Source organism: Schistocerca cancellata, chromosome 4, assembly GCF_023864275.1.
Source record: "Schistocerca cancellata isolate TAMUIC-IGC-003103 chromosome 4, iqSchCanc2.1, whole genome shotgun sequence".
Classification (NCBI taxonomy): Eukaryota; Metazoa; Arthropoda; class Insecta; order Orthoptera; family Acrididae; genus Schistocerca; species Schistocerca cancellata.
Window position 1 is genome coordinate 542,150,320 of NC_064629.1, and position 27,166 is coordinate 542,177,485.

Here is a 27,166-nt window from a genome sequence, read left to right on the forward strand (position 1 = left end):
TGCTATGTGACAACATTTTTAGTTGCCACCTTACTGATGTTATTTTAATCTCAGCTTTCTATTTCTTGTGTTGTGTACCCCAACCAGCATAAATAATGGATAGCGAAAGTATCAATTTAATAAAGTGGGAGAAGTCAGAATTAAATGTACATTTGTATTTAATGCTTCATATTAATGTCAGATCTAATGAGGCACATGGACAAAAAGGTGGAATTTTTTCCCACTACAATACAGTTGTAGTTGTTCTGAAATTCATAATGTAATACATTTTCTTTTTGTTGATAACAGACCAGTCTTTTCTTAAATATTCATACCGCACTGCAGGTGCTCAGAAATAAATATCGTTTCTGCTTATAAGTCATTTATTTTTTGCATTGTGAAGGCTTGAATGTGGGTGGATATCCACAGCCTGTAAAAATGGAAGAGGAGATTTATATAATTAGTGGTAGATAGAACTGTTGATTCTTCACTGTGACCCAGTTCGTGCAAAATGGATTGTGGCTATAAATTTCTAAGAAATATTTCAGTCACTTTCAAACAAATTTAAACAATGGAGAATCCAGGGTGGAATAAGTACAATACAGGGTGTACATAAAGTCTGGGAACACTTTCAATTATTTATTGCACAAGAACCAAACAAAACATTGTACAGATATCATACATATGTCATTTTGAAGAGAAACCCTGAAAGTTGTTCGCAAACATGGCAATTTCAGGTGCAGAGTGAGCTTTCTGCATGTTGGAGTTCAACAAAAACAAGTGTGCTAACAGCTGTTCAAAGGATGTTTATAAGGAGCTACCAACAAGGAAGGCCATTTACCACGGGCACAACAAATTCATTAAGACAGGTTGTTGCGCCCAGAAAAGAGTAGTGGACATCCAACTGTGAGTGAAGTGAATGTGGAGCGCGTACGAATGTCTCATTCAGGAGTAGTCCAAAGAAATCGAAATGGCTCCAATGACAGTGTGGAGAGCCCTTCGACAGAAGCATTTGTGGGTACCTGAACACGGAGCTGCCACATCGATGGATCGGTTGTGCTACAGAAGGGGACAGCTGTTTCATGAAATGGCCTCCCCGATCACCAGATCTCACTCTGTGTCACTTTTTTCTTTAGGGACACATTAAAGATAAGGTGTATGTACTGCCTCTACCACATGATGTAGCAGAGCTCCAGGGTAGAATATAGGAAGTGGCTGTCACAGTCGACAATGCCATGCTGGGACGGGTATGGCAAGAATTCAATTACCGTATTGACGTCTGCCGGGTCACTCATGGTTTGCATATTGAACGTTTTTGTAAAAAAAAAAACTTTCAGTGTTTCTCTTCAAAATGCAATATGTATGACATATGTACAATGTTTAGTTCATGTGCAATAAGTAATTGAAAGTGTTCCCAGACTATATGGACACTGTGAATTATGAAAAGGATAGATTAATACTCACCATACAGAGGAGACGTTGAGTCACAGACAGGCACAACAAAATGACTGCTGAACATGTAAGCTTTCAATCAAAAGGCCTTCTTCTAAATTCAAAATGGTCACCAAGACAAACTACATCCTCACTCATAATTAATTCACCTTTGAAGGTATCACCTACAGACATATCTGTGGCACAAAAACAGGCACCTGCATGGCGCCATCGTATGCCAATCTATTCACAGGCCATCTAGTGGAATCTTTCCTAACCAATCAGAATCCCAAACGCTTCACTTGGTTCGGGTTCATTGATGACATCTTCATGATCTGGGCTGAGGGTAAGGACAGTCTAACCACATTCTTCCAGAATCTCAACACCTTCTCACCCATTCATGTCAACTGGTCCTCCTCAAACCGACAAGCTACCATCCTCGAAGTTGACCTGCATCTCAAAGATACGAGGGCAGTTCAATAAGTAATGCAACACATTTTTTTTCTGAAACAGGGGTTGTTTTATTCAGCATTGAAATACACCAGGTTATTCCCCAATCTTTTAGCTACACAACACTATTTTTCAACGTAATCTCCTTTCAATGCTACAGCCTTACGCCACCTTGAAATGAGGGCCTGTATGCCTGCACGGTACCATTCCACTGGTCGATGTCGGAGCCAACGTCGTACTGCATCAATAACTTCTTCATCATCCGCGTAGTGCCTCCCACGGATTGCGTCCTTCATTGGGCCAAACATATGGAAATCCGACGGTGCGAGATCGGGGCTGTAGGGTGCATGAGGAAGAACAGTCCACTGAAGTTTTGTGAGCTGCTCTCGGGTGCGAAGACTTGTGTGAGGTCGTGCGTTGTCATGAAGAAGGAGAAGTTCGATCAGATTTTTGTGCCTACGAACACGCTGAAGTCGTTTCTTCAATTTCTGAAGAGTAGCACAATACACTTCAGAGTTGATCGTTTGACCATGGGGAAGGACATCGAACAGAATAACCCCTTCAGCGTCCCAGAAGACTGTAACCATGACTTTACCGGCTGAGGGTATTGCTTTAAACTTTTTCTTGGTAGGGGAGTGGGTGTGGCGCCACTCCATTGATTGCCGTTTTGTTTCAGGTTCGAAGTGATGAAGCCATGTTTCATCGCCTGTAACAATCTTTGACAAGAAATTGTCACCCTCAGCCACATAACGAGCAAGCAATTCCGCACAGATGGTTCTCCTTTGCTCTTTATGGTGTTCAGTTAGACAACGAGGGACCCAGCGGGAACAAACCTTTGAATATCCCAACTGGTGAACAATTGTGACAGCACTACCAACAGAGATGTCAAGTTGAGCACTGAGTTGTTTGATGGTGATCCGTCGATCATCTCGAACGAGTGTGTTCGCACGCTCCGCCATTGCAGGAGTCACAGCTGTGCACGGCCGGCCCCCACGTGGGATATCAGACAGTCTTGCTTGACCTTGCGGCGATGATGACACACGCTTTGCCCAACGACTCACCGTGCTTTTGTCCACTGCCAGATCACCGTAGACATTCTGCAAGCGCCTATGAATATCTGAGATGCCCTGGTTTTCCGCCAAAAGAAACTCGATCACTGCCCGTTGTTTGCAACGCACATCCGTTACAGACGCCATTTTAACAGCTCCGTACAGCGCTGCCACCTGTCGGAAGTCAATGAAACTATACGAGATGAAGCGGGAATGTTTGAAAATATTCCACAAGAAATTTCCGGTTTTTTCAACCAAAATTGGCTGAGAAAAAAAATGTGTTGCATTACTTATTGAACTGCCCTCGTACATAAGTACCTCCATCCAAAGCAAACCTACCAACCATCAGCAGTACCTCCTCTTTGAGAATTGCCACCCATTCCATACTGCTGAGACCTTCAACAGATCAAAATTACATTCCCAACCTTGTATAGAAACACATCTCCCATGCCTTGTCTGCCCAGTTCCAACACCTCCCACATTTCCACCATCTGGCCAAAAAGGAGCGCTCCCCTTGTGATTCATTACCACCCAGTACTGGAACAACCGAATCATATTTTCTACCAGGGCTCTGACTCACTCTCCTCAGGCCCTGAAATGAGGAATGTCCTACGCACTATCTTTTCCATCCTTCCCACAGTGGTATTCTGCAGTCCACCAAACCTATGCAGTATCCTTGTCCATCCTTACTCCTCACCTACCCCCAACCCCAACCCCCAACCCCTTACCTCATGGCTCATATCCCTGCAATAGACCTAGATGCAATATCTGTTCCATACATCCTCTTACCAGTACCTACTCCAGGCCGTCACAGGCATCACTTATCCCACCAAAGGCAGGGATACCCGTGAAAGCAGTCATGCCATTTATGAACTAAGCTGCAGTAACTGTGTTGCTTTGTATGTGGGCATGAGAACCAACAAGCTGTCTGTCTGCATGAATGGTCACTGCCATACCATAAACAAAAAACAGCTGGACCACCCAGTTGTTGATCATGCTGCCCAACACAGTGTGCTTCTCGTCAGTGACTGCTTCACAACCTGTGCCATATGTATTTTTCCTATGAATACCAGCTTTTCGGAATTGCTAGGTGAGAAGTCTTCCTGCAGTATATCCTACATTCCTTGCAATATATCCTACGTTCCCATAACCCCCTTTGCCTCAAATTTCAATAGCCCCTGTCCTTCACCCACATGTCCCCTTGTATGCTCCCACTCCAATACTGTACAGCGTTCTATTCCACCAACACACCCACTAGTCTTTTCTTCCCTCCTTGACTTCTTTCCTTTACCATTCTTCGTCTCCCCCCGCCCCCCCCCCCCCCCTGAACTACTCAACTGCACCTAATGGCCTTACCCTGTCCCCACCACATCCCTGTATGCTCATCCTCCCACAAGCAACACTGCACTTTTCCCCATGTGTACCATGCTATCCTTCCCCCTCCCCACCCCAATCAGATTGCTTCTCCCCCCCTTCCAATCAGTCTGTTCTCAGCGGCCAGAGACTCTGTGTGTGTGTGTGTGTGTGTGTGTGTGTGTGTGTGTGTGTGTGTGTGTGTCCTCCTTTAAATGAAGGCCTTTGGTTGAAAACTTAAATTGTTTTCACAATATTGTCAGATAGACTTAAATTACTTTATACTGTCTTCCTCTGTAAGTGCTAAGGCATTATGTATGAGAAAGACTTCATGTTAAATATACTTATCACATTCCTAAACGAAATAGTTGCATTAGTTGTGTAGTCATAATTCCTCCCAATATATGCCGATAAAGATTATTTATTGATTTTCAAGGTACTTAGGTGGCAGAATTGTAATGATCGTAATAGTTGTGGTGACACCAAAATAGTTCTGGATTGGGAGCTTTATGTGTTGTAATAACTATTTTAACATTCCAGGGATAGTTACTCAACATAATGACATACAGGGTGCACTATAATTGTCCTTACGAACTGAGTAGACAATATTTTGAATTGTAACCCAGCTGTTTGCGAACATGCTTTCTGTGTAGGTATGCAGCAGGTTAATCGTGGTGTGTGCTAATGGCATATCAGCTGATGTCCTACCTCTCTAACCTGGTTTGAGCCTCATTCCCATGTATGTGGATGTCAGAGGTGGTATGGAGTCTTGAAGGTGATACGGATGTGGTTGTTGGTCATGATGTGGTTGTTGGTCATGCAGAACATACAAGATGGTACTGGGAGCAACATCCATTGCATACACAGTTGCTTGTGTACTCGTTGACAGGTCCTCTTCAATGTGATGCAGTACGGCCTCTTCCAGTTTGGGTGTGCTGTGTCTCCTTGGAGAACCACAGTCGCACCTGCTGATGGTGAAGGTACTCCTTTCTGGCCATTGCATAATTGTGGCAGAAAGGGTATGCAATAGAGTCAGACATTGTGGGTAATGAACTTGATAAAGGCGCAAATGCTGTGGTTTTCAAACATGGGCTCCAATTTGTAATGTTGTCTACTCAGTCCCATCTACAAGTCCAAGCAGTTTGTTAGAGGAATTTTAGAGCACCTTGTATAAATCAACTGTGCTATTTCTGTTTTATTATTTTCAACCATGGCATGCAAATAGGTTGGGAAACATTTTTCAGTCCTATGTCGAATTGAGCTATCATTTTTGTGCATTAATATCCTTGCTGTTAATGTTTGCTATCTGCTTTTCACACATTTTTGCTGGCTTATGTTGCATAAATTACTATTGCAAATATTGAGTAAACTGTTACATGGAATCATACTTTTTCAGAGCATTTCTATCGTGGTGTATGCTCATTTTTCTTTCTACTTTTTGAAATGACTGACTCCAATTGTTGTGGTTATCATAAATATTTGTTTTTTTCTGTGTTACTTTGATTCAGGAAAAGTTGTTATGTGTTGTGTTTGTACACAAAAACAGGACAAGATTTAAAGTCTCTCACCATTACAAGTTGCAGATAGCAGAATATGTAAAGATGGGAATTCATGCTTTCTTGGCAAATGTCAATGATGAAGTGTTTGTAATCACCAGCCTAGTCGAGGTGTCATTCTGTGGTGGTGTTTTGACAAGTTAGCTACTCTTCATCTTCAGGCGAAGTGTCAAGAGTCATGTCTAGTTCATATCTTTATAGCAGCTAGACCATAGGCTCCTCTGTCTCTTCCGCAGTGGTTGGGCCTATCGCATGCCTCCAGAAGGGGTGTCATGGACTCCCAGCAAAGGGAGGGTCATGGCGACACATCCTGGTTCTGCCTGTATGTTTCATCCACGGCCTTTACTGCTTTCACATATGAGTGCTCTTGACATATTCTTGCTAGAACTACATCCTTTGCAGAGCTCAGTTGAAAACCATTATCCCATTTGATAAGATCATCAAGAACCAATATCTCCACTGCCTTTTCGATGATCAAATCCCAGAACCAGTTTGTCGGGCCCAACACCTCTGTGAAATACACCGTTGTCTCTGGCTGATACATTGCTTGTCATACTCGCAACTGATGCTTTAGTCTCCAGGTGTCCGTACTCCGAGTTTGTCTTTCATTGAGCCATGCACATTTTGAATTTAGCCAATGAGGGGAAAATAGTTTTAATGTTATTGTTCTCCAATATCCTGGCAATCTTGGCCATGGATGCCCCATCATACGGAAGGAACACCAGACACTTTATGTCTTATTCCTGATTGTCAATTTTCTTCTTCTGCTAGACTGGAGAGCATGTCTTATCTGCATCTCTGGTCTTGCACATGGTGGAACAGGTCACGCAATGTCTCCATCAGAGTTGTCCCCTATACTGTGTTCATCGTAAGAGTAAACTTGACGTAAACTACACCATGTATTCTTTCCATGTTTGCGGGAATCACATTAGATTTTGTTTCACATGGATTGAAAGCCTGCTGTCACAAGTACAGTCATGTACAATGACAGGGATATGTTTTATGCTGTGCATTATGCACATTTCGACTGAATGATAATGCGGGACAACAGCTTTACCTGTGCATTTAACGTGGACAGCAAAGGCCAGCCAGCTGGTCCAGTCAGCTGCAGTTAAGATTTAAACAGAGATTAGCAGAGAAACACCATTGCTTCAAAATGTCAATTTTTGAACAGAATAAAATAATATTCGGCAAAATTCCAGCAATACTGCACGCTTCTTAGGGAACCAGACAGAAAACATAACATGCTCTCAGTCTTAGTTAACATAGTATTGTAATTAAAAACAAAAATAATGAATAACTTAAAATCATGGTAATTTTTCTGTGTGAGCTGTGTGTGACTCAAAACCATATTGCAGGGATTTCATTGTACAGTTAAGTAATGAAGCCACTGAAGGTACTACAGTCAGTTGTCTGGTAACTTGGAACTCTTTCCATATCCAGATCTGACAAATACATGTCAGTACTGGAACTGTCATCTGCTACAGTGGTAATGAGTCAGCCAGCAGTAGAATTCATTAAGCTATCCAAGTGCCACATTAGCCCCTCTTCTTTTATGAAGTACCATCATGTATCGTGCCAGCATTCAGTAGTGATGTGTGACAAAGCTTTGTGTGCATTAGTTCCAGAATATCTGGCAGCTTAAACGTCCTGTTATTTCTCACAACTAATCACTTAACTTTGCTCCAGATCAATTCCGTTTGGTTGTTATTGCAGTTGTACACTAACAACTGTAAAAATACAGCATTTATGGTGTGCTCTATACCATGAAAATTATTGTTTTCCATTTTTCTAGGATGCTTACCATTCGACTCATGTTAGACTACATCTGTGGTATAAAACAATGGATGTAGTCCAAATGAAGAGTATTTGATTTTTCATTTTTGCCCTAAAATTTAAATTTGTGATATTGTATTAATCTCAGAGTGAAAATCTCATTCTGGAAATGATTTTGGATAATCAAGAACTTATATTTGCAATGGAAACTGCATTTCTGTGTGCACTATGTAATTAGAAACAAGAATACATAAATTTTTCATAAAAATTATGATTAGATATGTGTTAACTAACATATGTTTCATGGATTTTGCATTTAGAAGACATAGTTAATCCAAACTGAATGAAAAAAGGCCAAAGTGAGATGCAAACCATCGATCTATGAACTATTCCTGTTCATGAACCTACAATGGTACCAATTCTGCTATTCATCACATATATAATAAATGCCTTAATTTTAGTAAATAAAGTCCTCGGAAATCTTTGTAGCTTATTTTTCTCTGTAAACCTGTGAAAAACTTTGAGAACAATTTGTTTCTGAACATTTTTAACTACATGCATGTTTCACTAGGAAGCAGGAAGCAGTGTCAGCCATTTTCAGATTACGTATCAGTAGCACCTAATAAAAACTATAAAGCTGATGTATGATTCAGAAAAACATTGATGGCTGTTAATACATTTAAATATCTTAAAGTTTCATTTACCATAAAATAGGAACAAGATATCTAATAATAAATAAGGATCTATTTTTGAGAGTGTAACAACATCAGTATAAGTGTGCTACAGCTGCCAACCACTCATTGCGTTTGTGTTTGTTTACATCAGGTTTATTCTTATGATGAACAAATTGTAGTAATGTCAAGGAGTCATCTAATGCTACCCATTTGAAGAGAGACATGACGTCAAAACTGACCAAATTGTCCTTGTCCAAATTTATCATCTGAAGCAGCTTCATAAACTCAGTTGAGTCTTTGACATGGTGTGTGCAGTGACCTATGAGAGGCTTTAGTAACTGCACTAGGTGTTTAGTTATTCTGTACTGCTGAATTTATCATGTATGCTATTGGACATAGTGAAACTTCCTTCTTGTGTATCCTTGGGAGGCCATATAGCTGTGGTGGTATCAGTGCACAACACCAAGGATTTGAGGACCATCATCAATTTGATCGATAAGGAACTGGATGAGGTGACAGCACCTGACGAGGATTAAATTTTGCTGTGCCAAATGGGAGATCACCAGCAGCATCGAGCAAGCCATTCAGAGGCTTCTCTCAGGAGACCTGCAGTGTCCCTGATAAAGCAAAAATGCCAAAAACTAACATCTCCAAAGCAGAATTCAAGGAAATACGCAAACTCTGAGAAGGCAAACACACAGTCATCCTAGCAGCTGATAAAGGCAGTGCAATGGTGCTGCTACAATCTGTTGACTGCTGACAGAAGATTGAGATGCTGTTACAAGACACAACTTACAAGCCAGTAAAAAAGGATCCTACACCAGCTGTGACCAGGAGTACTATTTCACTTCTAAACAATTCAGGAATGGACCCCAGAGCACCGATACCACCACAGCTATATGGCCTCCCAAAGACACGCAAGAAGGGAGGTCTGCTACATCCAATAGTGGATGCAATAAATCCACCAACATATGGAATAGCTAAACACTTGCATAGGTACTGTGGTCACTGTGCACACCATGTCAAAAACTCAACTGAGTTTGTGAAGGTGCTTCAGGGGATTCATCTGGACAAGAGTGATGTCCTGGGCAGTTTTGATGCCACGTCTCTCTTCACACGGGCACCTCTGGAGGACTCCTTGGCATTACTATGGAGCCACTTTAATGAAGGCACTGTGGAACTGTCCTGCCACATGCTCACTACTGCCTACTTTATAAGTGGTGAAAAGTTCTACCAGTAGTTAGACAGAGCATCGCAAACCTATATATGGATCACTTGTAGGAAACTGCTCTCAAAACCACGGGTCTGAAACCAAAGACATTCTCTCGATATGTGGACAACACATTTATCTTGTGGCCTCATGGTGAGGAAAACCTGCAGAAATTTCTTAACCACCTTAACAGCATACACAACAATATAAAGTTCACCAATCAGGTAGAAGAAAACGAATGCGTGTCTTTCCTCAATTTCTTAATGAGGAGGAAAACCAATGGCATGCTGCGACATTCTGTCTACAGAAAAAGGACACACACTGACCTGTACCTAAATGCCAATAGCTGCCACCGTCAAGTACAATGCAAATCTGTGCTCACCACACTGGTGCACAGAGCATGAGACATGCAACAAGGAGAATCTACCCACTGACTTGCAGCATCTGCAGCAAACATTTCACATGAACAGAGATACGGATATGATGCTCTCTCCAGCTGAGCAAGAAGAAGAAAGAAAATGACAATCTGTATCTACATTTACATACATACTCCCCAAGCCGCTGTATGGTGTGTGGTGAAGGGTACCCTGTACAATTACTAGTCATTTCCTTTACTGTTCTAGTCACGAATAGGAGGGGGGAAAAACAATTCTCTACAGACCTCAGTAAAACCCTAATCTCTCTAATCTAATCTTTGTGGTTCTCATGCGAAATATACTTTGGCAACAGTAGATTAGTTCTACAGTCGGCCTCAAATGCTGTTTCTCTAAATTTTATCAGAAGTTTTCCTCAAAAAGAACATCACCTTTCCGCCTGTGATTCCCATTTAAGTTTCCTAGGCATCTCCATATTACTTGCATATTGTTTGGACCTACTGGTAACAAATCTAGCAGCCCACCTCTGGATTGCTTCAGTGTCTTCTTTTAATCTGACCTGGTGTGGATCCCAAACACTTTAACAGTACTCTACAGTGGGTTGCACTAGTATCCTATATGCAGTTTTTCTTTGTAAATGAACCACACTCTCCTAAAATTCTCCCAATAAACCAAAGTTGACCATTCATTTTACCTACTACAATCCTTATATGCTCATTCCATTTCATATTGCTTTTCAATGTTACACCTGGATATTTAATTGATGTGACTGTGTCAAGTAGCACACTTCTAATACTATATTCAAACAATATGGGTTTTTTCCCCCACTCATCCACATTAACTTACATTTTTCTGTATTTAGAACTTGCTGCCATTCATCACACCAACTAGAAATTTTGCCTAAGTCATCTTGTATCCTCCTACAGTCACTCAATGCACCACAGCATCAGCATCATCAGCAAACAGGCGTAGACTGCTGCTCACCTTGCTTGCCACATCATTTGTGTATATAGAAAAAAACAGTTTTCCTGTCACAAATCCCTGGAGCACTTCTAACAATACCCATGTCTGCAATGAACGCTCGCCCTTGAGGACAACATACTGGTTTCTGTTACTCAGGAAGTCATCGAGCCACTCACATATCTAGGAACCTGTTCCATATGCGTGTACATTCGTCAGTGGTTGCCAGTGTGGAACCATGGCAAATCCTTTTCAGAAATATAGGAATATGGAATCCATCTGTTGCCCTTCATCCATTGCAGGATATCGTGTGAGAAAAGTGCATGCTGAGTATGGCACAAGTGATGCTTTCTAAAACCATGCTGATTCATGGACAGAAGCTTTTCCTTCTCAAGGAACGTATTACATTTGAACTGTGAATATGTTAAAGGCTTCTGCAGCAAACGAATGTTAAGAATATTGGTCTGTAATTTCGCTGGTCTACCCTTTTACCCTTTTATATGCAGGAGTTACCTGCTTTTCTTTCCAGTCACTGGGATTTTGCCCTGGGTGAGAGATTCAGGATAAGGGGCCAGTGCTGTAGAGTACTCTTTGTATAAAACCAAATTGGGATTCCATCAGGACCTGGTGACTTACTTGCTTTCAGTTGTTTCTCTAAGCAAGGGATGCTTGTTTCGATGCCCTCCATAAGGGAGTCTGTCTGATGGTCAAATCACAATTTCTACGTACAATTTCCTGCATGAACAATTTCTTAAATGAAAAATTTAAAACTTCAGCTTTATTTTTGCTATCTTCTATTGCCATGTCACACTGGTCAATGAGTGAGTGTATAGAAGCCTTAGACCCCCTTGGGGATTTTATGTAGGACAAGAATTTTCTTGGGTTCTTTGCGCGATCTTTTGCTAAGGTATGACAGTAATAGTTGTTGTAAGCTTCACACATGGATGTTTTTATAGACATGCGAATTTCTATTAACTTTTGCCTCTAGTCATTTACGCATTGTCTTTTGAACCAAGAGTGCAACAGCCTTTGCTTCCTCAGCATTTTTTTGGATTTTTTTTTTAACTCATGATTGGTCTTTTCCATCCTTAATCCTCATACTCAGCATATACTTATCCAGAATATGATGTACAATCCATTTAAACTTAATCCAAAATTCCTCTATGTCCATCATACTGGAACTAAAGGATGTCAATTCTTTGTCTGAGTGGGATTGTAACAGCTGTCTATCTGCTTTTTGTAGCATAAATATTCTCCTAGATTTCTTGATTGATTCAATAACTTTAGTAGCCAAAGCCACTATGATAGCATGGTCACTAATCCCAGCCGTTATACTGAAGCCATTGATTATGTCATGCCTGTTTGTAGCTACAAGATCTAAAATATTTCCATTGCATGTGGGCTCTTGAACTAGCTGCTCAAGACAGTTTCTGGAAAACATGATCAAAATAACTTCACAAGACTGTCTGTCTGTACAATAAATCTGTAGACAATGAATTCATAGATGCCTCAATCTATACTCGGTAGGTTAAAGTTGTCTACAGTTAATATTGTATTACATTAGTATTTGTGCACTGTTGCACATACACGTTCTTTGAACAATTCTAAAACTGTCACGGTGGAATCAAGTGGGTGGTAAAGCCATCCAATAGTTAACTTGATTTCTCTTACACCTGTTACATGCCACCAGATAACTTCACCATCCCACTCAAACTGAACCTCAACAGAGACAATATTTTTTTCAACTGCAATGAAAATGTCCCCTTTTATGGCGTCTCAATCTGTCCTTTTGATATACATTCCGTGAATCGCTATCAGCCAGCTCTTGGTCCTGAGAATAATTTGAGCACAAGAAGTTTCCTGGAAATCAGTCAATTCGGGAACTTTGTTACAAATACTTCAAGAATTTACTGATAAAATTTTGACAATCAAAGTGTCTTTTCTGTGAACATGGTCTGATTTTGCTATCTGCAAGTCGTTTGGTGAGTGTTCATCAGAGAACCTCAAACAACTGCCTAGCCTAAAAAAAATCCATGTGCACTTCATAACTACTCTGCTACCAGAGTAGCTGCTTCCTTTTTGTAATGCACCCCTGACCTATCAAGGGAGTCATAAAATTCCCCACCTGATAAAACACAGGTCCAGAAATCTGCAACCAAGACCATCAGAGAGTTAACAAATACTTTGGTTGAGACCCTCCATTTGGCTCCAAACCAAAAGCCCCCAATATACACTGATAACAGTGCTGCAAATTGCAAGCTCTGCTTGCACCACGTGCACAAGGCCAGCAGGCTTCACTACCACTGCCAGCTACTAGTATGAACTGAGGATGGTCTCAAAACCTAGGCAACAGGCACTGTGGGTGCCAATGTGAGCCACAACTTGTGAACAAACGCGGAAGAAGACACAAAGTGTCTGGTGTTCCTTCCGTATGCTGGGCTGCCCATGGTCAAGATTTCCAAGATATTGGAGAACAGCAACATTAAAACCATTTTCAGCTTATTGGCAAAAATCAAAAATATGCATGGCTAATTGAAAGACAAACTAGGACCACGAACACTGGTGATCTACAGCATCAGTTGTGCAATGGTGTATTTCGCAGTGCCACTCAGAACATGTGAGGAGGATTCGCCTTGGCCAAATGGACAAATCTGTAGTGACAGAGCACAGCCTCAATGAAGATCGTATTTTTTTGTTTTGAACAGACAGGTGTTGTGCCAGATAAATAGGTTCTGGGGCTTGATAATCAAAGAGGCAGTGGAGATACAGATCCATGATGATCTTCTCAACTGAAATAGCAGTTTCCAGCTGAGCTCTGCTTGGGATGTAGCACTAGCAAGAATATGTCAAGAGCATTCAGATGTGAAAGTGGCAAAGTCAGCACCTGGAGATGCTGGCAGAACCCTTCAACATGCTGGGAGGCCCCCCCCCACAGCTGTTTGCGATTCCCAATTTCTCCCCTCTCCTGCCACTGTCCACAATACCCCTTCCAGAGGCATGTGATAGGTGCAGCCATTGCAGACAAGGCAGAGAAACCTGCAGTCCAGTGTCTATAAAGATGCGAACTGGACATGACCCTAACACTTCACCTGAAGGTCATGAGTAGGAAACTTGTCAAAACAGTGCCGCAGAATGACACCTCTACTCAGCTGGTAGCCCAAGAAGACTTCATCATCAATATGTATAGAGTCATTCAAACTTCATAGTACATAATAAAGACCACAGTTATCTTCAAGACTGTTATGCTGCATCAACAACATAAGTCACTAATGGTGATCTCATTCATTTAGGATAGAACTACCCAGACATTTTAGCAGTAAGAACAATAAAATATCCCTTATGTAATGATGATTCAACAAGAACTGAACAACTAACAAGTCACACATTTATTGTTCACATTTTACCTGCATAATGTGGTATATAAAGATATTTGTGTACTCAAAGGGTCATGCAGAAGTGAACAGCAGAGTGAGGTAACGAGACTCAGAAAAGTGTTTTATTATCTTACACTTGAGCTTATTTTTTCATTAGTACTAGTGACTGCAACCTCCCCCCTACGTTCTGTAATTCTAGTTCAGCAGCCACTGTTGACTTGAAGGAGTAATGTGGACTTTCATTTTAATTCTGCATCACATTGTTGTCTTTGTATTTTTTGCCCTGCTGGTGACACTTTCTTGTAGCCTGCACTGATGTTGGCTTGCTGTGAAATTATATAGAACTAGAAACCTACCTGTACTTCACACTGGTAGCACGAAATCTTCATGGCCAGATGACTTATCTGGCATAGCAGCAATAAAAAATGTATACACAATCCTTTCTTGTGAAACAGTCTGTCTATTAATGAAAACCATACAAAAACCCCTACAATAATTCCTGAGATTAGCCTTCACATACAGATAGAAAAATCCAGCAAGGGATGTGCATAAATGAAGTTAAAGCATATTTTAGTGTAAATATGGGAATGTCTATTTTGAGATTAAAACAGACTAGCAAATAATCTCAATATAATTTGTATTTTTTTTAATGTTACAGTTTTGTTTCAAAATGGTGAACAAAACTGAATGTTAACTTTATAAACACACCAGTTTGTATGAGTTAGCTGCTATATTACTTAAGTTCACAGGAATAAGACAAAAAGTCTGTGTATTTGTTGGATTATGCAGGACGTGGCATTTGTTGTGTATCAGCTCACATACAGTGCCAAAGTAATGTCGAACTTGTATTTGTATTTCAGTGTTGTTTGACCAAAATTTCTAACAAAAATGCGTAAGTAAAAGATCAATCTGGTTGTCAATATTATTAAAGGATGCTGTATTGCTTTCAGTTATGTTTATCCTAGAGACAGATTTCAGCTGAAAGATGGCCTAAGCATATTGGACAAATAGTTAACACCTGTAGGAGATATTACACTAATACTGTGTATCACTACCTAACCTTGATAATGGTCTCATCCCATAAAGCTTACAAATTGTGGGAATGTTCATTGCTGTATTTTAGTTTCTGTTCCAAATAGTCAAAGACATTTGCTGTGGGATGAAGATCGGGTGATTTAGTGGGCCAGCCAAGGTGTGACAGAGTGCCTAAGTGTTTGTCAAACCAGGAACATATGTGTGTAGTCCTGTCAACACAGTTGGGGTCACCTTGGAAGATGGGAGTGTTCACAGCATAATCAACGTGAAGATGTAGAAGAAGGGCAATGCTTAATTTAGTCACCAGGAATCTTTAAGTGAACATTCTGGTTCATTTTCACTGTTATCCGAATGTGTGGGCCCAAGCTGTGGTACAGAAAACATACCCTAAACATCACAGAATCACCCCCTGCTTGAGCTACACCCTCCACCCATTGCGAGCTAAAAATGGCATTTGGCTATTGATGCAGTCAGTGCCTTGCACCATTTGGAAACAGGCCAAGTTCCTACATCATGGATCACATTATATGCCTCCAGTCAACTATTGTCTATTTTCTGTGTTGTTTGGCTCATTGGAGACATTCACATTTATGTGCTGCTGTGAGCAGTGGCCTTCTGAGAGGTACTCGCATCCAGATGTCCATTGCATACAGTTTCCTTTGCAATATTCACTTGGAAACTCGTTGAAATCAACCTACAGTCACTTACAGCAGCAATTTCTATTGAGGTAGAAACCGATTATCATTGATAGGGTGTGACATTCATCTTTGGTCCCTGTTGGTTAGGATCTTTTTACAATCACTATTCTTATGTCATGTTACATGGTTGGGAGTGGTACATTGATCCATGTAGACACAATGGACAGTCTGCATCAATACACCAACAAGATAACTTCATTCACAACATGGTCATGTGCACATCCAAACATGATAGCTGCTTTCTGCTGTTCTGTCCCTTCTCCACATTAACCCATCTTACTACACTGATCCATAAAACCAAATGCCACATAAACAGCTAGCTGCCGTGGCATTGCAGCGACATATGTCAGTGACAGAGTGTCACATGATTGCCTGGTACCATTTCTACACTATCTGCAGTGCTCCAAAGTAAACGGTGTGTTCCTTTAAGGAATATTTTGTGTGGTGAGCTTATGTACACAAGATTTGAAATCAAGTGCTTCAATCAACTGCATAAGGAAGATAGGCTGTTGACAAAAACAGAAAGTAATTTTGCAGACTACTGATTTAATGATATTTCTGTTACAGGACAATTGCATTTGAATTAAAACCTTGGAAATATTTGGTATACTATTACAATAAAAAGTTACATCTTTCAGCTGTTTTGATTTGTCCCTGTCTCTTCACAAAAAAACTGCAAACTTGAAACCATACTCTTTCTGTCTTTGTTGTCCGTATAACTTTCAGGGAATACACCCCATAGTTCTGGTTTTGTTTTAGCATCATCAGTGAATAACTCCACATCAAAGATGCTATCAATATTGTGGCTATCAGAGATATGTGTGAACTTGATGGCAGCCATCAGTAGACTTCCACATCATAAAAATGATCAATGACTTTGCATCTGGCTACAGGCAAAAGTAGTTGCAATGAAGCTGCATCCCAGGAAAACCATCACCCAACACTTCAGCATATGACTATGACGTGTGTGAATTGCTCAGTGAATTACAGTGTGTGACTAGAACATATTGGCAAAATATGGCCTATGCTCATGTCCATTTTAATGCTCATGTAAACTGAGTGTGACAGGTTTCAGCAGTGTTTGAGCTGTGATGGATGCCAGTGTGTCTTGAATTGTAGTAAAGTAATACACACACACACACACACACACACACACACACACACACACACACATTCTCCTCCACCACTGACACTGATTCTGTAAAATGGTTGCAAGCACTAGAATTCTCTCTCTGTTTAGTGATCTATATTTGCTAATTTCATTAGTCAGACAAGTGTCTTCTGTTTTCATTTGTAATTCATCTGAAAAATATTGCTTTTATGAAAAACTCTAAAAATGCCAATTAGTTGTTATCTTTCAAACATTATTGTGTTAGTACATGCTATGGACAATTATATTCATACTGAGATGTGAATCTCATAATAAGATGTGAATAATTTTGACAGCATGTTCTTTGCCAGGCAGTTTTTCTCTGTATTCTTGTAGTGTAGTTATATTTTATTTTTCTTGCGATTACTGTGCATAACATTCTGTTTTATTTACATTTTATATTTGTCATTCTAACTCATTTCTGTATTTGTGCAAGCAGCCAGATGACTTTTTTCTCTCTGCTAGTGACCCATTTTAAAGGTAAAGTAGGACAGGATAAAAAGTGTGTTCTGATTTGTATCAGATAATTTGCAGCTTTAGACTTTCTTGCCTTCTTGTGACATATTGTTCCCAGAGAACTGACTTAATGATATTTTTAAATGTGAATCAGAATAAGTGCTGTTGGTGAAATATATAACACAGAACATTGTAATGATTTTTTTTTTAATTATGGGTGGATACTTTTTTACCAGTACTGGCTTAGTCAAATATTGTGAACTTTATAATGCAGGAACTAAATGGACCTGTACTTGTTTTCCAAAGCTACTTTTAGTCAGTTTGTTGGTTTAGTCAGTATTAATTAATATCCAGGCAAACAATGTGAATTTTCTATTTTTTAGATTTTGTGTGTGTGTGTGTGTGTGTGTGTGTGTGTGTGTGTGCGTGCGTGCGTGCGTGCGTGTATGTATGTATGTGTGTATTTTGTGTCACATATTTTACAATTGTTAAGAAGACTTTGATCAGTCCAGAAGCATGTATCAGTATATGTAGTTTTGGTGTGCTGTAACTCAAGTGAAGCTGTAATTTATTAAAATATGGGAGTGTGTTATAAGTGTTTTTTTATGCTCTGTGCAGTAGAATTATGTCTGTGTTTGTTGGAGCTGGGTGCTCATTTGTCAGAGCTACCAGAAAGTATGCCAGTCTGTATAGATCTGTTATTGTTCTTATTGTTGTTATTGTTACATTGTAGATTGTGTTAGTATTTAGTATGAAACATAAATTTGAAGAATAACATCAGAGTAAATTTTATATTGCAATAGATTTAATAGAGGGAAATTGCTAAGTGAAGCATGTTGACCGGCCCATTGTGAGTATTGGTAAATTGACATTTTTAAAAATGTTAGAAATATATCGCAATGCACTGAGTGTGGAAATTTTCTGCCAACAAACAGTATCCAAAATGCCAACTAAAGGTAATTTGTTGTGTAATTTGTTTGAAATTACGTTGTATACGTGTCAGTAGTGGCCTGCTATTAATCCCGACATGGTACAGGCACAATCTTCCTTAGTTGTGCACTGTTATGATAATTGTTGTTTATTTCAACTCTCTTGAGATCATGTTGCATTTACTCACTGCCATTTTAAATTCACACACTTCTTATCATTGTGCCACAACAAGGAAGTTCGTAAATTTTTATGTTATTGTGATTCCTCAAAACAGCTCACTACAATTCATATTTTGTCTCATTTTATGGCCCGAATGCTGCTGACATTAGCATCATGCTTCCCAGATTTGTCATAGGAAGGCTTACTTTTTCAAAACAGCAACTATGACTTATATTCTCAATAGTAAAATTTGTCTTTATAATGATGTACTCTGAACCCATGTTGTCCTCGTTTTGTAGTATAATTTCCATACACTTCACGTGTTATTGCTGTGTCAATGTGGATTTATTCTAGACTGTGCTTCATCCAAATTAAAACTTAACATTTGAGTTATTGATAACCTCCCCTAGATGAGCACATTTTTCCGAAGTCAACTTGTATTTAAAAAATTGACTTTGTTTTTAATGGCACACTACTCTAATGACAGAGTTATTGTATATTAAACTTCTATCTTTCTCTAAGGGTGATTTTTTGTAAATAAAATATTATTTTCCACCAATTTATGTGTTGTATTTGACTTGGGCCAAGTTGCTCATGATTAAAAGATATTTGTAGCATGGATTGAAACAGCTGTGATGTGAGGTAGAAATTCAATAACTGTTGGTTTTCTATGTTTATTGGTTTCTCAACTCTCCTTTATATCTACTATATGTTTCACTTACCTCCTTCTTTCCAATTTGTGAAAGAATATTTGTGGGCATAATCATCTTATGTATATTCATGTTGAAAGCATGGTGAATGAAGATAGTAGAATATTATCTAGGTAAAATTGTACCTTTAGCTTCAAAGTTCTCTCTTTTTCTGTTTGTCAGTTACTGTTGAGAGGCTACCCAATGGCTGAGTTATTTAGTAGCACAGCACTTGATTTTAAATGATGTGTAAATTTTCATTTTACTTTAAATATGACCTGTAAGCATCCTGTATACGAATGGAGGTATCAGATGGTTACTGCTAGTGCTGCTGCTGCTGCTGCTGCTACTGTTGTTGTTGTCATCATTGTTATTTTCATTGTTGTTGTTGTTGTTGTTGTTAGTAGTAGTAGTATAGTTGTTGCTGTTACTGCACAGTTTGCATGCAGAATTGAGCTGTGCTGTGTAGTTGCAAGTTTCTTCAGATATGAATCACTGTCTGTAACAAGTATTTCACTCTTCCCAGATGACTTTACATATGGTAGAACTTTTAAACTGTGTCACGAAAAATTTGTCATATTACTTCCTGAGTAAATTTTTATTTGTTTTTTGAATTGTGTACTATGTCTTGTAAAGGAAATTACTTCATGACGTTCAGTCTTCAACTGACTTAAATACTACTACTGACACACGTACTCTACCTTGTTAGACTGCAGATTAATACTGATTATCTTTTTGGTTCCTTTTCACAGAAACTTGCATTGTGTTTATTGATGCTTTGTTTCTTGTCCAAAATTGCAAGTCGTCATAACCTTCAAATTGAGCTCACCACTACAAGTAAATAATGTTCAGCCTTAATGTTGGTTTTTATCTGCTCTAGCTCTGAGTCATTTACTTTGTGAAAACTCAAGTGCCACAAGGCTGATATTCTGATTTTGTGGAAAATTCATCTTGTGCTCTTATTTGTTCTCACCTGGACATCACTTACAGATTTAAACTTCATACCCTTATACTTCCTGCTCCCAAAATAAAATGATTATCTTCATCATTTTTCCTACTGAGCAGTAATATTTCTTTGAGAGTACATATATGATACAATAAATGAATTAAACTTTTTTTTATTATATAGTCACACATTGTAGTGGTTTTGGCAGTCATTATTTAAGCCAGTCTTGTTGTTTCATTTGCAAAATTGAAGAACAGTTTTGTTTGTAATCTTATGTAGCTTACTTTTATTAGCTGATTAACAGAACAGAAAATTAAAATCCTAGAAGATGAACTATAGTCCAAAGGCCTAAAGAGAGATTGCCTCTTATAACTCACTGCTGACCGTATACAAATAAAATAAAAATAAAAATAACACCTTAAGCAAAAGTGGAAATACTGTCACATACAACTGAGTTTTAGAAGTAATCCATACAGTGATACTACTTTCGTGTTTGCTTTGCTCATACATACAACAACAACAACAACAACAACACACACACACACACACACACACACACACACACACACACACGGGATAGCAGTCACTTCTCAGCATGACAGGCAGTAACTATGACTGATTGTTAAACAAATTGGGAACAAGTAAATTACTGAAGCTTTTAAATCAGTCGCTGTTGCTACTTTCACTTCTGTGCAGAGGAGTGCAAAGTTTGTCTGGTGGCATTTCTTTCATTCCTGCAAAATTTAAGAGAAATGGATTTAAAACTTTAATATTACCAAAATGCACAAATTATTTGTAACAATGAGAAGGTTGTATATAAGGCAGTGCATGTGTTAGGAAACTGATATAAGGTGAGTTTCACTAAGAAAAAGTAAATGCATTGATGTAAATACATTTGCACTGTTGTTCTGCCCTAAACTATATAAATAGAGAATAAAGAATCCAGGAACCAGGTACATTGCTAAAAAGTGAGTGTTAATGTGGTCAGTCATATGCTTCATCCAACTTTTAAGAGCATTGAAAAGATTGTTATCTTTGGATACCTTATACAAGTTGTGAGGTACTTCATAGTTTCACAGTGCTGTTGTAGTCAATTGTAAAATGAAAGTTGTTATGTAGAAATTCCCACTTTCCAATAAACTTGTTTGTCTTGCCACAAGGGAAATAGAGATTTGAAACCCACTGGAACGAAATGAATGTATGTATGTATGTATGTAAACTAAATACAATGTAAATTCCATGTAACTATTAATATCATAGCTAAAAGCTTCGAATAAACCTTTCTAGTAACAACGTCATTTTAATAAAATCAGAGTATACTCATATGGTATAAGTGATCATTACTGAAAACAGCCATTCACAGATACTTTGTGCAAGACAAAAGCCAGAATTTTTCACACAAACTGATATCTTTACTTTCTCCTTTTTATAAGACCCCGCCCCCTACCCCTAAGTTCTAAAATAAAGGAAGGTGTAAAGGCCACAAAAGCAATATCTGATGGTAGAGCATAAATACTGAATAATTTGCTTTTAATCTGATTTTGTGGGACCATTATGCGACACGTGTGTCAAAATGGCATGAAATTAGTGTTACACCAGCTTCAGTGCAGGTGGGGTTAATGTAAATGCCTTTTATATGTTAATGTTATAACTATAATGTTTAACTGCAGTAATTTTAACACTGAGAATTGTTGGTAAATACTGATAATAGCCCTTCACAATGTATATGAGATACATTTCTCTATTATTTGTGTCTCACAAGCTTGACAATTTCACATTTTTAGAATGATAAATTTTATATTTGCACAGTAATTGGTTTTCATAGTTGTTATGTGCTGTCTTCCATTCAATCAGACATTATTCACATAAGCAGGAAACTCCTCTTGAAATCTCAAAACTTTTTTGTGCTTTTTCCTCACAGTGTCATTGATGAAACTAAATTTTGATAGTAGGCAGCAGTGGGCATTTTTGAAACTTGAGTGTACTCGAGTAAGATTTCGACTGTAACTATAGTTCTTGTTATCATGCTTGTTGATAGGTGTGTGTTATTCTGCTGGTTTATCTTCATGATCAAAATTATACACAAAATTGAAGGTTTTCAATGTGGTTATTATAGTTGTAAAGAAAACCTATCTGCCTAATACATTCAGATACTGTAATCTTGAAAACTGATGATCTAAGATTGTAATGATTCAATATACTAACTGTGAAAGAGATTATATAGGCTAAGAATTTTCTGATATTATTTCTCTGAAAGGGTAATTATATAAAAGCCAATTGTAGCCATTTGCAAACATGTTGAACATGTACCTGTTTCTTTTGTGAATTTTCTTTCTGTGTTATACCTACTTATATTTTCTATGATCAATAAGTAATTGAATAAAAATAATAACTGTTGCATATTGTAAAAGCTGTATGCCATCAGTGTCATGTTAACCCTTTCATGCAATAAATTTAAAAATCAATTGCAGTTATCATACATTTGTGTTCTATATTTTCATTTAACTTATAAAATTTATAAGAATATTACAGAAGTGACACTATGTGAGAAAATAAGTGTTGACTATAATATAGCTCTTGGCCTATTTTCTTTCTATTAGCTAATGTGTTCTGTAGCTGTTACCATACCCCGCACGCACCCGCCCACACACACGCGCCCATACACACACACATGCGCACGCACACACACACACACACACACACACACACACACACACACACACAGTCATCTTCTTCAAGGGGGAGCCAAATTATGTGTTTTTAACTACACCTCTAGAAAAAATAACTTATTTATTCAAAAGTCGAAAATACATTTTACATTTCATGTAAACAGAAATCACTCCATGCTTCTACAACATAAAATGATATGGTCTTTGAGGTATTATCACATTATGGTTTTCATATCATGTCTATGCATATATTTGTTTTTCTTTATATTGTTCTGCAGATATGAAATTTTTCATTAAAAAAAATTGAAGGTGTTCTCAGTTTCAGGTCACACAATATAGCCAGTTTGTGTTGTACCTAACCATATTGTTTAGGGCACATTAATTAACTTATTAAATTAAGAGCTTTCTAAGAAGGAAGAGATTGTGTTAATGTAGTAGAAGTTCATAAGGAAGTGTGTTGGTCATTAATACTTGTGCAAAGTTTGACATATTATGCAAGAAACTGATTTTCGTGTGTGTGTGTGTGTGTGTGTGTGTGTGTGTGTGTGTGTGTGTGTGTCAAACATGAACTCTCATTTTAGGAATATATTACATACAAAAGAAAGTAAACTTCAGTACAAAATACCATACCTGCTTGCTATGATACTAGAACCTTCCGTTAGCTTAGCAGAAACAGTGAAAAACATATTATAGTGTGCTTATCACTAAAGTTTGTCATTAGAACATTTTATTGTCTGAGAAAATTATGTATATTTACATTGTCACTTGTGCACATCCTTTCTTGATATGTCTTTCTTGTTGCTGTTGAGAGTGGATTATTTCATGTTCTCTCCATGGTTCACCAACCATAGACTGTCACTATGCATGCATTTACCATGTTTTGTTGTCACCATTTTCTTTCCTTGTTACTGGTCATACAACATAGCAACAGTCCAACAGTTGGCATCTTTTAAAAAGTTTACCACTTGTGTTGGTGATATCTCCATGGTCTTCCAAAAACTGTAATCTAATCTTCCATCATTATTGTTCCTTTAACACGTCATACTTAATTTATTTGGATCATTTATAGAAATGTATGAGCATTAGTCAGATATAATAAAGCGTCGTAATTATATTGCCTGCTTGCTTTGCCATCTGTTGCAGTAGTAGTGGTTGGTTAGATGGTGAAAGAGAATAATATGGTGATGGCTACAATTATGCTGCAGACATTCTTATTAAAACCAAATCCAGTGTATATTCAAACCCTCTCATGTGTTAATACTGCAATAAGTACTTGCAAAATACTGGTTATTATCTTTGTGATCTTAATTTAATTTTGACTATACTTGCATTGGCAACAAATCTGTTTTCATTACTTCAAACATTGACCAAATAGACAGGTAGAACCAGTGGGCAGATGAAATTTTTTACTGTCACAAGTATTATACATTCTTAGTTTTTTTATTTGTGTGTAAAAGATAATTATGTAATGAAAATTCAACTTCCTCATATAAGTGACACCTCCAGCTTAGAATATTTTAAGTGCTGTTTCTGCAGTCATTTTATTGCTTTAGTTTGTGTGTTTGCATTACAGATCAAAGACGCAAATAACTGTATGCGGAAAGATGGGGTATGGGGGGGGGAGGGGGGGAGGAGAGTCACATGACTGGATTAGAAATGGCTTCAGTCTTTCAGTTCTCATATGAACTTGTTCTACTGAAAACCATAGGTTCAGTACCAAATTGTATTTGGTTTCTTCAAGCTGCTTACATACTTTAAGTTGCACCATTTTGATAAACAGATGCATATTATAGCACTGCGTGCATCTACAGCTAATTTAAATATTTCCATTTTCACCAGTCTTTAATGTCTCATAAAAAAAGAAAATGGGGGCAAAAATTAAATTTGGGTGGATGTATGTGAAGCTTGTAGCTATTTAAATTCTAACTTGTTTTTCTTTTGACATTTCAGACTCACCTGTAAGACAGGGTGCATCATCCACAGTGCAGGGGTTATGAAAGGAAATGTTCTTTCTTGCATTTTCTGTCTTTGTCGTCTGTGTTTCATTCCCAAGTCAAAACTTGTGCAGTTTGTGCAAGTATATTTGCAAATAAGTTCCTGTGAAGTTTCATGCTCTTCCCACTAAGATTGAAATTATAGCTTATGTTACCATAATATGTAAGCATAGAATAACTGTGCATAACAGTGCGCAGTTGATTAAGTATATTGTATTTCATATAAATTTCTTGCACTGCAGTTTATTGTAGATAAGAATTTATTTTTATAATTCTTAAATAATGAACAGGAAAATTAAGTTACCAGTATTAGTCTCATGATGTGTATATAAAACCTCCAAAAAGTAAATGTTATACAGTTTGTGTGTGTCTACTTTTACTAACTTTTTTTGCAAATGCCTCTTCGCATTTTATGCTGAAACATAAAAAGCATTCTCAAGATAATATTAATTAAAGCTAGGATAAAGCAGGTATGTTCTCATAAGGTGAAATATTGGTCACAAGTTAGTTTATTCTTTAAAAATAAGTGAAACTTATTTTCACTGTCTGGATGCTAAATTGACTATTTTATTAGAATCTCAGACCACAATGGGTAAAGCAGAAGAGATGTAATGACTGAGTGTAAGCCACAATCATTGCATGGTCAGTTTGTTCTCTCCATTAAATTTTAGTGATGGCAGACAAATGTAACAGGCCTTCAAAAATTCAGAGCAAAGTACAAAATCAGCTTTCTTATTTCATTTAGATGACTGCCAGGTGAGTGGTGGCTTGCAGTGTGTGATAAAATATATCTTGTCATGTGAATGTAAGTTAAGAAAACATTCCATTATTGTGATTTTTCTTTCAAATAGTAATATGCTGTGAATAGATTTGTTATTTAGTGTTTTATGTGTGTGTGTGTGTGTGTGTGTGTGTGTGTGTGTGTGAGTGAGATGTTCATATGACAGTTATTTATTACAAATCTTTGTGCACACATACACACTACCAATCTGACATTACACAATATGGCTTGGAAGCGAGTAATTATATGTATAAGTATGTGTTTGGAAACACAAATTAATGTTTTCAAAATACAAATTTGTGAGACAATATACATTTTCTTGTTTTTATAGTGTTACCGTCAGTGTTGTCCAAAACTTTGCAAATACCTTCCATTTTGAGAAACTCATTTCTGTTGCCAGTTACAAATGAATGTCACAAGGAAGTAATCAGTAAAGTTTTGAAGAATGAAGTATTGTATACTATAGTCCAAGTATAGTGATCTTGTAAGTATGCATAAATGATCATTGCACTTCCAAAACACTTACTTCATTATTGTAATTTGCAATAATGACCTAATTTTTATACCCTTTCTTTAGGCACATATCTGCCTTTTATGCACATCCTCTTCTAATGGTATGTGTACATTATGAACATCTATTTTTCAGGACACCATTGTGTTAATTTTCACTGCTATACTTGGGCTCTGTTACCATTGTAACAAGTTACATTTAAAGTTTTATGAGTGTTTGCAGATTTTAAAGAAAGTCTTGTGTATGAGTTAGAGCAACATTCAAGCTACTTTTGCTATAGAAAATAATCAGGTCGTGTTACTAGCACTATGTTACCACATAATATGATTAGGTGTTCCCCTAAAAGTGGCAAATGATGGGACTTAATATTGAGTTATAAAGGCAACAGATTTACAAAACAGTTATAAAGGCAACAGATTTACAGAATAGCTAAAAACAGTACTCATCAACTGCATAGTTTTTGTGTTAGATTAAATTTGGTGACAGTGAGAATGCCATATTAACTAAAAATAAATTATCATTTAATAGCAATTGAATCAAGTTCGTGTGCATCATGATGTGGGTAAAACAATTACTGTTGTTAAAATTTATGTTTTAAGCATGTACGTGGGTGATGTGAATGTGCAGCAGATCATATAAAAAACAATGACACCATAAAAATGTTAAGAAGTTAATAACACTTCAAGTTTTGGAAGTTTCAAATAACTACAAAATTTGGTCTGCTAATGTACTATGACTTCTAGCTTATAGTAGTCTGGCATTTTGCTCTTAGTGAGAGTCTCTCTATCAGCTGGCAGGGGAAGGTAGGGTGGGGAAGGGGAGGGGGGGGGGAGAATGAAATTTGTCACATCCATGGGTTTTGATAAGCCACAACTGCCTAGATCATTCTAACTGGCAAGCATCAGAGGGAACTTGGCCAGTCTTTGATGTGTAAGGATTAGAATACAGGGTTTACAAGCTGA

At 37.9% G+C, this 27,166-nt stretch overlaps 1 protein-coding gene across 7 annotated transcripts in view; it reads left to right on the top strand.

Annotated features, from left to right (window-relative positions):
* Window positions 1–26,088, top strand: part of LOC126184785 (phosphatidylinositol 4-phosphate 5-kinase type-1 alpha-like) — a 314,413-nt gene extending 288,325 nt beyond the window's left edge. For 5 of the 7 annotated variants that reach the window (XM_049927348.1, XM_049927349.1, XM_049927354.1 and 2 more), the window contains one exon: window positions 17,509–22,691. In XM_049927348.1, the coding sequence (XP_049783305.1) occupies window positions 17,509–17,547 (39 nt within the window). In that variant the 3' untranslated portion in view covers window positions 17,548–22,691. Of the gene's footprint in view, window positions 1–16,678; window positions 17,428–17,508; window positions 22,692–24,868 lie in introns of those variants that run through there. The other 2 variants (XM_049927350.1, XM_049927352.1) reach the window with 2 other exon arrangements.
* The last annotated feature ends 1,078 nt before the right edge of the window (window positions 26,089–27,166 follow it).